The 14,127-nt window shown below is 39.9% G+C and overlaps 1 protein-coding gene across 1 annotated transcript in view; it reads right to left on the reverse strand.

Moving 5' to 3' along the window:
• Positions 1-10,621, reverse strand: part of cplx4a (complexin 4a) — a 44,353-nt gene extending 33,732 nt beyond the window's left edge. The window contains exon 1 of the mRNA XM_039752746.1: positions 10,455-10,621. Coding sequence (XP_039608680.1) covers positions 10,455-10,621 — 167 coding nt within the window. The remainder of the gene's footprint in view (positions 1-10,454) is intronic.
• Between the last annotated feature and the right edge of the window lie 3,506 nt (positions 10,622-14,127).

The raw sequence follows: 14,127 nt of genomic DNA on the forward strand, positions 1-14,127 counted from the left end.
GACTGGTGCTCAGAATCTTACACTGCACAAGTAATGTGCACAAGTGGGCTGTCCGTTGAATGCGATCGCTCGTCTAATACGTCTACTGTCTAAATGAAATTAAGGCACATCACAGGATGCCCACAGCAGAGCTTGCCATCTTCTGTAGAGTCGCATTGATGAAACGTGTTCTTTCTGTAGCATGTAAAGTAGCACGTTATTTTCATGCAGTCTTCTACTTATCAGATTATAGGCATTCTGCTCACAGAGCTGGGTTTGGTAAATGAACCACATGATGATTGTAATGTACCGGTGCATAAACCTAGCTATTGTCAACCATTCATAATGATTTTTAACAGGAAAAAAATAATTTCTGCCTAATGAAAGAAATCCACAACTTGTTCACAAGGTGTTTACTGTCACTGTCATGATTAGCTGCCACATTAATTCATTTGGTATTTCCTAAAGTCTTGAATGCTATTTTTAGGTCCTTCTATCACTGCTGTTTCGAGAGCTGCCTTTAGGCGCTGCTCTGGTGGGGCGTGGCTTCTAGGGTCATGACCTGCGGGTAATCGGAGCGATGGGTTAACAGGTCAGTTGGGGGTTCCTTTCATTATCCGACTTGCAGATGCAAACTGCAAATAATACAAAAAAAAATGCTTAAAAGAAATTTTTTGTTATTGGGCTTCTCACGAGTTCTGTTTGGTTTGTCCTCTTTGCCTGTTTATTTCAACTTTAATTCTTGTCACTTGTTAGGAGTTGGTAGTTATGTTTATTTTTAATTTGTTTTAATTTCATTTTTTGCACTTCTCTCAATAAATAAATCACCTGTCCATTTCTTGGCAGGTCCATTATATTCTACTGTAGTTTGGCTGAAAGTCTGCTGCATGAAACGCAACTGAACTAACTAGAAGTTGAAGCAAAGTAATTAATCATTTCCTGGTTTGGCACAAAGAAAATGGACTTTAAGTGTGAAAACATTTTTAGTCTGAAGAAACTCAGGGCAGACCCCCAAAAATGGTTAATTGCACAAATTACCTAGAAATTCCACAAGAATAACTGGAAATTGTAAAGGGTGAAGGCATTTTAGTCTGACACACTTCTATGGTAACCAGTAAAAAGGCAAATTAATATTTGATAAATGTATTTGTATTCAAGGAACTCTGATCTGGCAGACACCGTTCACTGCTCTGTGTAGTCTAATGTGAAATGAAGGACAATATTAAATGACTATATTTACTTGGGGATGGCACAGATTTTTACACTGCTCCCTTACAGATTCATCATCCTGACTTCAAACCCCTTCTCCTGTCATCGTCCATGCCCAGCAAACACATTCTCCAAGGGTCTGTGTGGCATTTTTTCCCAAAATTCTCAAAGATGTACAGAATATGTCAGGTTTACTGGAGATTGTAAATTGGCCCAGCGTGAATGTGTGTGTGTATGTGAGTGTAAGTAGATCATGCACCTAAATTTGGGCCCTTTGTCCTCCTGCCTTGTAAAGTGTTACTGCCAGCATAGGCTCCTGCCTCCTGTGCCCTTGATTTGGATTAATCAGATTTTAGATTATTATATACTGCTCAAAAAAATTAAAGGAACACTTTTTAATCAGAATAAGTTATCAAATCCATGAAACATCTAAGCTATTGATCTGGTGTTAATGAATCTGTTGTTGAGGGGCAACAATGAGACGACCCCCAAAACAGTAATGGCTTAACAGGTGCAGGCCACTGACATTTTTCTCTCCTCATCTTTTCTGACTGTCTTTTCACTAGTTTTGCATTTGGCTACAGTCAGTGTCACTACTGGCAGTATGAGGCAATACCTGGACCCTGCAGAGGTTGCACAGGTAGTCCAACTTCTCCAGGATGTCACATCAATAAATGACATTGCCAGAAGGTTTGCTGTGTCTCTCAGCACAGTCTCCAGAGATTCCAGGAGACAGTCAGTTACTCAAGGAGACCTGGACCGGGCCGTAGAAGGTCCTTAACCTATCAGCAGGACCACTATCTGCTCCTTTGGGCACGAAGGATCAGGATGAGCACTGCCAGGGCCCTATAAAATGACCTCCAGCAGGCCACTGGTGTGAATGTCTCTGGTCAAACAATCAGAAACAGACTTTATGAGGCTGGCCTGAGGGCCCAACATCCTCTAGTGGGCCCTGTACTCACTGCCCGCCCAGCACCGTGGAGCTCGTTAAGCATTTGCCATAGAATACCAGAATTGGCAGGTCCACCACTGGCACCCTGTGCTTTTTACAGATGAGAGCAGGTTCACCCTGAGCACATGTGACAGATGTGAAAGGGTCTGGAGAAGCCGTGGAGAATGTTATGCTGACTGTAACATTGTTCAGCATGATCGGTTTGGTGGTGGATCAGTGATGGTCTGGGGAGGCATATCCATTGAGGGAAACATAGACCTCTACAGGCTAGACAAAAGTACCTTGACTGCCATTAGGTATCGGGATGAAATCCTTCAACCCATTGTCAGACCCTGTGCTGGTGCAGTGGGTCCTGGGTTCCTCCTGGTGCCTGTCAATGCCCGGTCTTATGTGGGTGAGAGAGGCATTTCCTGGAGGATGAAGGAATTGATACCATTGACTGGCACCCACACTCGCCTGACCTCAGTCCAATAGAACACCTCTAGAACATTATGTTTCGGTCCATCCAATGCTGCCAGGTTTCACTTCAGACTGTTCAGGAGCTCAGTGATGCCCTGGTCCAGATCTGGGAGGAGATCCCTCAGCACACCATCCGTCGTCTCATTAGAACCATGCCCCCCACTGACATTGTCAGGCATGCATACAAGCACATGTGGGCCATACTAACTACTGAGTACCATTTGGAGTTGCTGTAATGAAATTTTTTCAAATGGTCTAGCCTGACGCATCATTTTTTCACTTTGATTTTCAGCCCTCTATAGGTTTATCATTTTCATTTCCATCAAACGATGTGTCATCCTTTCATTCCTAACACATTATCAGACCATATCAGTAAAGATATCCAGCAGGACTTTTTCCCATTGAGATCTGATGTGTTTTTAAAGTGTTCCTTTCATTTTTTTGAGCAGTTTATAATTTATTTGGGATAACACTCAATAGGAACCAGGCTTCAAAGAAATTAATTAATCGTTCTGTCTTTAATTATTTAAGTTATGTGCCCATTTACCAAAATATATTAAAACTATGCAAAATCTATGCATCTGTTTTCTATAACTTCTCATTTAAGTTGTCACATAGGGCCAAGGTGGAGATTTACACTTACGTTATTTGGCTGAAACTTTTATCCAAGGTGACTTACAACAGTTATGATACAGTTGGAGCCCAGGCGGGTCAAGTGACTTCACACAGTGTCAGTAGCAGGATTTGAACCCACATCCTCATGGCTTGAAGTCCAAAGCCTTAAGCACTACACCAGACTGCCTGTCAGTTTATATGCTTATGATTCTTTTGCCATTTTCTTTTTAAATGACCCTTTTACATATTAAAGATATATAAATAAAGTCACATTGTACAGCACTTTGGATCAGACCATAAGTTGATACATATACAGTAATATTCATTAAAAAATCTAATTTAGTCACTTTATCTGATTGCCAAGTTTCATTAAAAAGTAAATGTTTAACATTAGACTATAGAAAGAAAGGGCTGGAGCTCACCTGAAAAAACATTATAAAATATTGATTGTTTAATTCAACCTAGTTATGTGCCTGGCTGCCAGATTTTATTAAAATTGTATTTATTTTGTTATACAATAAAAACAAAGCACTTTTGGATGGTGCTCACCTGGAAAAATAATATTAAACTACTACATCAGTGGTTTCCAGGGGCCTTCATGGCTGCACTTTATATTCCCACTAATTTCACAATTAGTATGTCATTAGTATGGTACTTTTAACTTACTTTGTTCTTTAGGTTATTGGCCTACAGATGTATCCAAGAAATTCCTATATATTTGTATTTGTTGTACAGCTTTACATGTTAATTTTTCTTAGGCCATTTTCTTTTTAACTTACCCTTTTCTGTAGAGTTTGCTCCCTCAATCGTATCCAAATGCTGATAATCACAAGTGAAGTGCGCAATGCAGACACAACAACAAACAACACTGAATATTAAAGGGGAACAGTGAAGGTAAAATGTTTAGAATTGCCTAACGCGAATACTGATATAATTTAGAAAGTGATTTCTCAGAGTACAATAGGGGGGACTTGAAGGAGAATTTTTTGTATAATGTTTTTAACAACGTTCTACTTAACCTTAAGCTAAAGTTTAGACTCTCCAGTGCAAAGGTCACACTTTGGAATTCAGCAAGATTAAGAAAATTATTTGCTCAGGACAGACTGATAGTTAAGAGCGCTCCTTTGTTGTAAGTTATACATTGATTAACCTGAGTGCCATAAGATATCCAAGTACCATAAATACTCATGCATTTCCAAATGCTGTCTCTGTTCAGCCTGAAACCTGTTTGAGGTAAGTGTGCTAGGCAACCATATAAATAAAGTAACCTTCAAAACATCAAGACCTTGGACTGATTATTTAATAAAGAGAAAGTCCCTGGCAGCAGTTATTGTTTTATCGTGGAAGGGTCCTACGGAGACCCTATTCTCACTTTCAGACTCTTTATTACAAAGACCTGAACAAAATCGCCTGAATCACCATATCCTTCGTATGTTTGCTCTTACCAGCCTGTCACAAAGGTGTAGCTATAATCTGTAGCTCCACCTATGGTCACCACCAGATGACAGCCAGTAGAGCAGAGCACCAAACTACACTTTACACTTTTGTTCATGCCTTATTGATTAACTTAAGGTTCCTAATGTGCCTAAAACAGAAGCAAAGTAAAATGAGTGCAACAAATTATACCAAATACAACCTGGATGGTAGAAATCTAGGCATCCAATGTACTTAGAGTGTCAGGAGGTTCTTCATAGTAAGCCGTCTCTGGATGGAATAATGGGGTGGCAGACAGAGACCCTTGGCCTTCTCTATGCCCTCTGAATTTATACCGGTCTTATTTTCTCCTAATGCACCTCTTAGACGAATTGGACGTCCACGTCTAGGGCCAACTCCCCTGTCATGTTCAGACCTCATGTCCTATCCCCAAACCTGTTAAGGCATGACGTATGTCTTTGAAACTTCTACTAACTCAGCTTTCCACTGTAGCCCCTAAGCTATGTCATACTTGTTTTTTGTTCCTTCATGTTTACGTGCATACTGGTTCTGATCTGGTATTCTCTTAGCTAGTCTCTGTTGCATGGAAGATTACAAGGAATGCTTTTCTTCTGACATGTGAAAGTTTGCTTTATAAATACAAAGATACATGTCTTAATATTATATGTAAAGCATGAACACAAATCACTGGGAAATCAAAATCTGCAGACACAGGCCACAGGACTGAACTGGGGGGCCAACGGACTAGATAAAACATCTGTTAATTCTACTGATAAAATGTCTTTTATTACTTTCATTTAAATAAAATTATATTATAAAATGTTTTGGGGTAGTGCTCAGCATGAAAAGTGCCATATAAAATATCCATCCATCTATCTGTTTTTGACCACTTATCTGGGTCCAGGTGGTGGGGTTAGTAGCCTAAGAAATGAGGCCCAGATCCCTTTTCTCCACCACCTCCTCCAACTGATCCAGAGGCATAGCCAGGTGTTCCCAGGCCAGTCGAGAGATATAATCTGTCTAGTGTGTCCTGGGTCTACCCTAAGGTCTCCTTCTAGCTAGATATGACTGAAACACTACCCAAGGGAGATGTCCAGGAGACATCCTAATCAGATGCCCAAACCACTTCAACTGGCTCCTTTCGATGAGGAGAAGCACCAGCTTTATTTCGAGCTCCTCCCAAATGTCTGCACTTCTCACCCTCCCTCTAAGGCTGAACCCAGACAACCTGTGAAGGAAACTCATTTCTGCTGCTTATATCCACGATTTGCCCAAAGCTTGTAACCACAGGTGAGCGCAGGAATGTAAATCAACTGGTAAATCGAGAACTTCGCCTTGCAGCTTGGTTTCCTCTTCACCACAACTGACCGGTAAATGTATGCAGCTGCTCCAATCCACCTGTAGATCCCCCACTCCCTTTGTCCTTTATTGTGAACAAGATCCTGAGACAACTTAAACTACTCTGCCTGCTTAAGGGTGCTTTATGAGTACTGGGTACTGAGCCAGCTGTTGCAGGCTATTCGGTTCTTGTTAAAACAGAGGAAATGCTTGGGTGTGGGACTCCACCAGGGCTACCTATATAAACTATGGACAACTTAATTAATGTCAGTTTACCTATTTATGATCTAAAATATATTATTAATACTGCATTTGTAACATTCATTTTCTATTTATATGTATTTTTTGCTTTTAATTTTTTAGCTTTTAGTACTAGGGTTTTGTTCCATGTTAGCCATTATGAATGTAGTGAGAAGTCAAGCAAAATGACACCTTTTTGTTGGCTAACTAAAAAGATTACAATATGCAAGCTTTCGAAGCAACTCAGACCCATTCTTCAGGCAAGATAGCACTATTATCTATACTTTTTGTATTTTACATATATACGTTATATACTGTATATACTCATATATAATTTGGGTCTTGCAACACGAAAAATCGATCATAAAATCAGACCCCGACTTATACGCCCGTTCAAAAATGCGACACTTACATTGTTTGTTTTTTTTTTACATCTTCTTGCTTCCTCCAATCTCGCATCAGTTTCTCAGACACATCGAATTTTGTTGCAGCGGAGCAGTTACCAATTTCTTTGGCCACTTCAAAGACATTTAATTTAAAACCAGCTTCATATTTTCTTCTGATTGAACCCTCCATCATAGATAAGGGATGCTCTTACGATAAAGGTGTATGAGGGTGCGAGATACAAAAACCACAAATCGATGCAAATGTCACTTCGGAATAGTTTGGGTATTACCGTGTAGTCACGTAGGCACAATACATAGAAAAAAGAGGCTGTGTGCTCCGTAGTTACTCTCTCAGGTGGGCGTTAGCATATCATAATCTCTTGGACCAATAGCGTGAGTTTTCCATATTCAATTTATACGACCGACATTATAAAATACGGTAAAATCAAGTCCCGTCTTATCCATAGGAGAACTTATCCACGAGTATATATGGTATATGTACAGTATGTAAATAAATTTTGTCATTACAGTACACTACAAAGTGCTTTGGAATGGCGCACTATATACAGTAAAGTACCTAATCGAAATTAGTCATTTTACCTGTTTGTTTGCTAAAATTACTTACTGCTGCATGTGCTGTTTATTATAATAGAAAGTGTAATGGAAAAGTCATTTTTTTAGTGACAATAAATAAAATAAATAAGAAGTAGGAAAATGATGTAATATTCAGGTACATTTATAGAGTTAGTTAGCTGGTAGTTTTAAAATTGGAGCATTTTTACACTTCCTAGTCACTTCATCAAAGAGTTTGTTATCACAATTTTGTTTATTACATATTTGTGTAACACTGAGTCATATTCAATAATTAACAGTTATAATAGTATGTAATTATATGTACTAGTAGTGTTTATAAAATGTTTTTACACCATTTTAGAATATCATGCGGCTGAATTTTCTTTCATACACAGTAGATTCCAGCTCAAATGATGAAAACATTCATGTGCTTTTATTAGCAGTTGTTTAATGAGGAGGGCCTCTGGCTAAGTTTAGTTCAACATTTTACAAAGAAATACCCAATGAAGATTTAAAATCTGTGTTGAAATCTCAAGCTAAAGCTGCATCCAGACATGATAGATAGCAGGTCATTGTGGTGCTTTGCCAATAAATTAGAGTGTCAAGGAAATATTGAATCATTAAATCTATACATAATGCAGTTATGAGTTTGTTTTTGATGTAACGGAAATACTGAGTTCACTTTTAGTCACAGTAGCATAAAGTGTCACTGAGCCATATTTTTCTATATATTTGCAGAAGTTAACCTCCTTCTCTTTATGATTTTACAGACATGAACTTCATGTCACCCTTACCCACTGGCATGAGTGAAGTTCATGAAAGATCTTGCACAACCGTAGAGACAAAAATGTGACAGGGTGGAGGCAGAGATCAGACTGTCAAGAATATAATAAGAATATAAGACCTTCCCCTGCATTCTGGTTCAGTAAGTGTCCACTGTACCTAATGAATAAAGAATATATATCATTATTACCAAATTAACTAAATATACATCAAACGTCATTCCTTCCTTCCTTACATGGCAATACTCAAATATTCAAGCCCACCTGCATCTGACCCTGCCATGGAGTATTTGTTTTGGTGTGCACAACTGTGGCCGTTTTACTGTTTTGCCGTCAGGAAAGCTATATATATATATATATATATATATATATACACTCACCTAAAGGATTATTAGGAACACCTGTTCAATTTCTCATTAATGCAATTATCTAATCAACCAATCACATGGCAGTTGCTTCAATGCATTTAGGGGTGTGGTCCTGGTCAAGACAATCTCCTGAACTCCAAACTGAATGTCAGAATGGGAAAGAAAGGTGATTTAAGCAATTTTGAGCGTGGCATGGTTGTTGGTGCCAGACGGGCCGGTCTGAGTATTTCACAATCTGCTCAGTTACTGGGATTTTCACGCACAACCATTTCTAGGGTTTACAAAGAATGGTGTGAAAAGGGAAAAACATCCAGTATGCGGCAGTCCTGTGAGCTTAAAATGCCTTGTTGATGCTAGAGGTCAGAGGAGAATGGGCCGACTGATTCAAGCTGATAGAAGAGCAACTTTGACTGAAATAACCACTGCTACAACCGAGGTATGCAGCAAAGCATTTGTGAAGCCACAACACGCACAACCTTGAAGCGGATGGGCTACAACAGTAGAAGACCCTACCGGGTACCACTCATCTCCACTACAAATAGGAAAAAGAGGCTACAATTTGCACGAGCTCACCAAAATTGGACAGTTGAAGACTGGAAAAATGTTGCCTGGTCTGATGAGTCTCGATTTCTGTTGAGATATTCAAATGGTAGAGTCAGAATTTGGCGTAAACAGAATGAGAACATGGATCCATCATGCCTTGTTACCACTGTGCAGGCAGGTGGTGGTGGTGTAATGGTGTGGGGGATGTTTTCTTGGCACACTTTAGGCCCCTTAGTGCCAATTGGGCATCGTTCAAATGCTATGGGCTACCTGAGCATTGTTTCTGACCATGTCCATCCCTTCATGACCACCATGTACCCATCCTCTGATGGCTACTTCCAGCAGGATAATGCACCATGTCACAAAGCTCAATCATTTCAAATTGGTTTCTTGAACATGACAATGAGTTCACTGTACTAAAATGGCCCCACAGTCACCAGATTTCAACCCAATAGAGCATCTTTGGGATGTGGTGGAACGGGAGCTTCGTGCCCTGGATGTGCATCCCACAAATCTCCATCAACTGCAAGATGCTATCCTATCAATATGGGCCAACATTTCTAAAGAATGCTGTCAGCACCTTGTTGAATCAATGCCACGTAGAATTAAGGCAGTTCTGAAGGCGAAAGGGGGTCAAACACCGTATTAGTATGGTGTTCCCAATAATCCTTTAGGTGAGTGTATATACAATATATATATATATATATATATATATATATATATATATATATATATATATATATATATATATATATATATATATATATATATATATACACAAGCTGAAATAATTGCTTTCAAAGTAAAATTGAAATAGTAAATTAATTCGTAATTAAAGTCACACAGAATATTTCCTGTTCCAGGACACACAAGTTTGCAAATATGCCAATGTTTCTTAATGGGAGACTTTGAAATTTCAAAAATATGTACCGTGTGCTGTGTTCATGATATCTCAACAAAAATGGATCTATCCTGACAAATTTCCTTGAAGAATAAGTGTGTCAAGTTTCAACAAAATTGGTCCCTTGTAGCCAAGTTATTTCATGTGGATAGACAGATAGACAGACAGAGAGATGTGGCTATTGCAGTAGGTGCTTTCAAAAACTATCAATCTAAATTGGCAAAGATTTTTTATTTATTTATTTTACAAAATAATGTACCTTTGTTAGAACACCTCAAAGAGACAAGTGTCTATGGGAAGCTAAACAGAGCATGCCCAGTGGCATCACTCAAATAGGATGGACAGCTTATCTGGTCACTTTTACAAAACACCAGGCACAGAATGCTGGACAAACTAAATTTGGAGCATTTCAACAGTAATCAGTGTTTCTCAAACTAAAGAATGACACATCAACATATTAAAATGAGTTGCTCAGCATTTAAGGATGCATTTGCTATCATTGTTGTGGTCCTCAACAGTTTACTCCAAAGCAGATGTGCCTCAATATATACAGTAACATGCAAGATTTCTAGGTAAAAATATTAAAGTTATTCTCAGGCAAGATCCCTTAGTACCCAATGCTTTAATTCTATAATGCCTTTTTGTTATTGTTAAAACAGCATGATTTGGACTTACTTTTCTTCCACCACCTGCCTCTGATATTCCTCATACTCTTCTCTGGTCATGCCAGCAGCTGCAGCGGGATCTGTGGCAGCCCCATCTTCTTTTTTCACTTCTTCACCCCCTCCAAGTCCCAGATTTTTCACTTGACTGCTCACCATGCTTTTCAAAAGGAAAGACATGTTGCTTTATGGAGACTTTTAACTATTAATTGAAGAAAAAGCAAAATTAAATATTCCAAAGGTGCTCTGTCGAATCTCTTTTCTTTTGGCACAGTCTATTAAAGGTTAATCCAGCAGTCCAGCAGGAGTCCTTGCACAGAGCCCAAAGCCTAGCTGTCTTGTCAAGGGCAACAGTGGCAGTGGTGCATAGACGCCAAAAAAAGCCTTGTTTTGTTGCTGGTAATCTGGATTAAACGTGGAACTCTTCTGCCTGCTTCGAGAGGCAGATGGTTTAGATTGCCCGGAAAACAAAAATCATTATTTGCAACTGCCTACTTTTCATATTAATGCTCTAAGCTAATTGTTAATGCCTCTGGTCATCAATTTTGATGGGCTTGTAAATCGTTGAAGAAGAGAAAAAGAAGAAGGAAAAAAAAAACCAATCTTCACATGGTTTGAGTTACACAATTGTCTGTGCTAAATTAAGTTTAATCAGGTACTTAAGAACGGCCAGCCATGTGCCTTCAAGAAAAGTCTGAAGAGATTTATATTTATAGGACTGCTCCATAAAGAGAAGCGGCAGATTATCTATGGAAGTTGATTCCTGCAGAGCCAGACACTCTTTCAGTTGTTCTTTACAAAAAACTCAAAACACTATTGGTATTTTGATACATGAACACATTTTATTATAATAAAATATATATTTTACTTCAGATAAAATATTGAGAAAGGCCCTTAACCTGCAATTGCTTCGGCCTGGGTATGATGTTAATCTGCATCCAACCCTCCAAGCAGGTCCTCCAACGTACAGGGAAAACTTGAGAGTTGGTGGCAGGATTGGCACTCCAGCCACCATAAAAAAAAAACCTCACACTGGTCCAGTGTGGCGCTGAGGTGTCACCCGCTGCACTCGGGTCCCAATCCAGGTGGTTCAGTGTGTGGTGGTAGCAGCAATAAAAGGATGGCAAATGAACACGGTGTTAATAACACAATACAGAAATAAACAAACATTCTTGAACTCACGTAATCCACACCGGGCTCATCAGGGGCATGGCAAGAACAGCTCTGGATATGGTGCCAATTTATCGCAGGACCATTCACACACACACACACATCCCTTACACTAGGCACATTCAAACCTATACAACCTGCACATCCTTGAGCATACAAACTGAATGAGTGTGTCCCTAATTTTTCATTAAACTTTAAACATACAACTAGAAAAATGCAGTCAAGGTATGTGCAAAAATTCACGATCCATCTGTCTCTTTATGCAATCATTTTACTGGGTAGGTAAGTATGTATGCCTGTCACCTCCATCACAGTCAGATGCAACATATTAGTTGTGGTCTGTATTGGGTGCTACTGAGCCAAACACAGTTGCCTGTAGGGTAAAAATAAGCAAAAAGAAAAATCTAATCCTTCATGCAAGAGTTTTACCAGGTCATCAAGTAAGAATGTCTGGTACCTCTGTACCAATCAGATACTACATACCATATATACTCATGTAGTATAGTCGGGTCTTGAAACCTGAAAAATCGCTCATAAATTCAGACCCCGACTTATACACTCGTTCATAAATGTGACACTTAATTTTTTTTTTTTTTAGCATCTTGCCTCCTCTAATCTCGCTTCAGTTTCTTAGACATCGAATTTTGTTGCAGCAGCGCAGTTACCAATCTCTTTTGCCACTTCAACGACTTTTAATTTAAAACCAGCTTCATATTTTCTTTTGATCGAACCCTCCATCGTAGATAAGGGACACTCTTACGATAAAGGTGTATGAGGGTGTGATATACAAAAAACACAAATCAGTGCAAATGTCGCTTCGGAATAATTTGGGTATTACCGTGTGGTAACGTAGGCACATTACATAGAAAAAAAAAAGGCAGTGTGCTCCATGGTTACTCTCTCAGTTGGGCGTTAGCATATCATAATCTCTTGGACCAATAGCGTCCGCATTATACGACTTATACGACAGACATTATAAAACACCGGAAATTGTATAGTAAAATCAAGCCCTGACTTATCCACAGAAGAACTTAAACGTGAGTATATACGGTACATTCTACGTGTTAGATTACTACTGTTTGGAGTGCATTACTCACTCTGCATCTTGCAGGATACTTCAACATATGTATCTGTGTACAGCAGTGGTTCTTAAACTTTCTTTTCTTCCCCTTGTCCTGAGGGGTGGTGGTTGATGTGTCCCCCTGGAAGAATTATGGCCGCAGGGAGCGCCGCAGGGGACTATACTTTCTTGGGTCCTGTTCAGCCTATATACATCGGACTTCCAACTCCAACTCGGAGTCCTGCCACGTGAAAAAGTTCACTGATGACACTGCTATCGTGGGCTGCATCAGGAGAAGGCGGGAGGAGGAGTATAGGAACCTAATCAAGGACTTTGTTAAATGGTGCAACTCAAATCACTTACACCTGAACACCAGCAAACCAAGGAGCTGGTGGTGGATTTTAGGAAGGCCCAGGCCTCTCCTGGACCCCGTGATCATCAGAGGTGACTGTGTGCAGAGAGTACAGACCTATAAATACTGGGAGTGCAGCTGGATGATAAATTGGACTGGGCTGCCAATACTAATGCTCTGTGCAAGAGAGGACAAAGCCGACTATATTTCCTTAGAAGACTGCGCCCTTCAACATCTGCAATAAGAAGCTGCAGATGTTCTACCAGACGGTTGTGGCGAGTGCCCTCTTCTATGCGGTGGTATGCTGGGGAGACAGCATAAAGAAGAAGGACTCCTCACGCCTGGACAAACTGGTGAGGAAGGCAGGCTCTATTGTAGGGACGGAGCTGGACAGTTTGACATCCGTGGCAGAGCGATGGGCGCTGAGCAGGCTCCTGTCAATCATGGAGAATCCACTGCATTCACTAAACAGTATCATCTCCGGACAGAGGAGTAGCTTCAGCGACAGACTGCTGTCATTTTTGCTGTCAATTCCACCCGGGGTGGTGAATGGTAACATTATTAAATAATGTTATTGTCTGTTTTACCTGCATTTTTATTACTCTTTAATTTAATATTGTTTATTTTTATCAGTATGCTGCTGCTGGAGTATGTGAATTTCCCCTTGGGATTAATAAAGTATCTACAGGGTGCAGCAGAAATAACTCCCACATTTCGAAAAATCACTGTGGGGCTCCCAAAGCAGGTAGAGGGATGCGGTCCGTTCCGTTAGGTAACGGTACATAATAAAGCTGTCAGTCGTCACCATGCTGTGGTCGGGTGAGCATCGAGGCTTTGTAGTGGAGGCTTTTTTTCAAAAATGGTGAATCTGTGTCGTCTATAGGCGTCATTGGGCCTTATTTTTTTGAAGAGGGTGGAGTCACAGTTACTGTGAATTCCAATCGATACTGCGACATGTTATGTGTGAAAATTAAAGAGATAATGTGAAAATTAAAGAGTATGGGGAAAAACACAACCTAGAGGACTTCTGGTTCTAACAGGATGGAGGTACGGCCCATACAGCACGTTGTCCGCGCGAAATTTTGTTCCTGGGTCGAGTGGTCT

This window comes from Polypterus senegalus, chromosome 4 (genome assembly GCF_016835505.1).
Source record: "Polypterus senegalus isolate Bchr_013 chromosome 4, ASM1683550v1, whole genome shotgun sequence".
NCBI classification, from domain to species: domain Eukaryota; kingdom Metazoa; phylum Chordata; class Cladistia; order Polypteriformes; family Polypteridae; genus Polypterus; species Polypterus senegalus.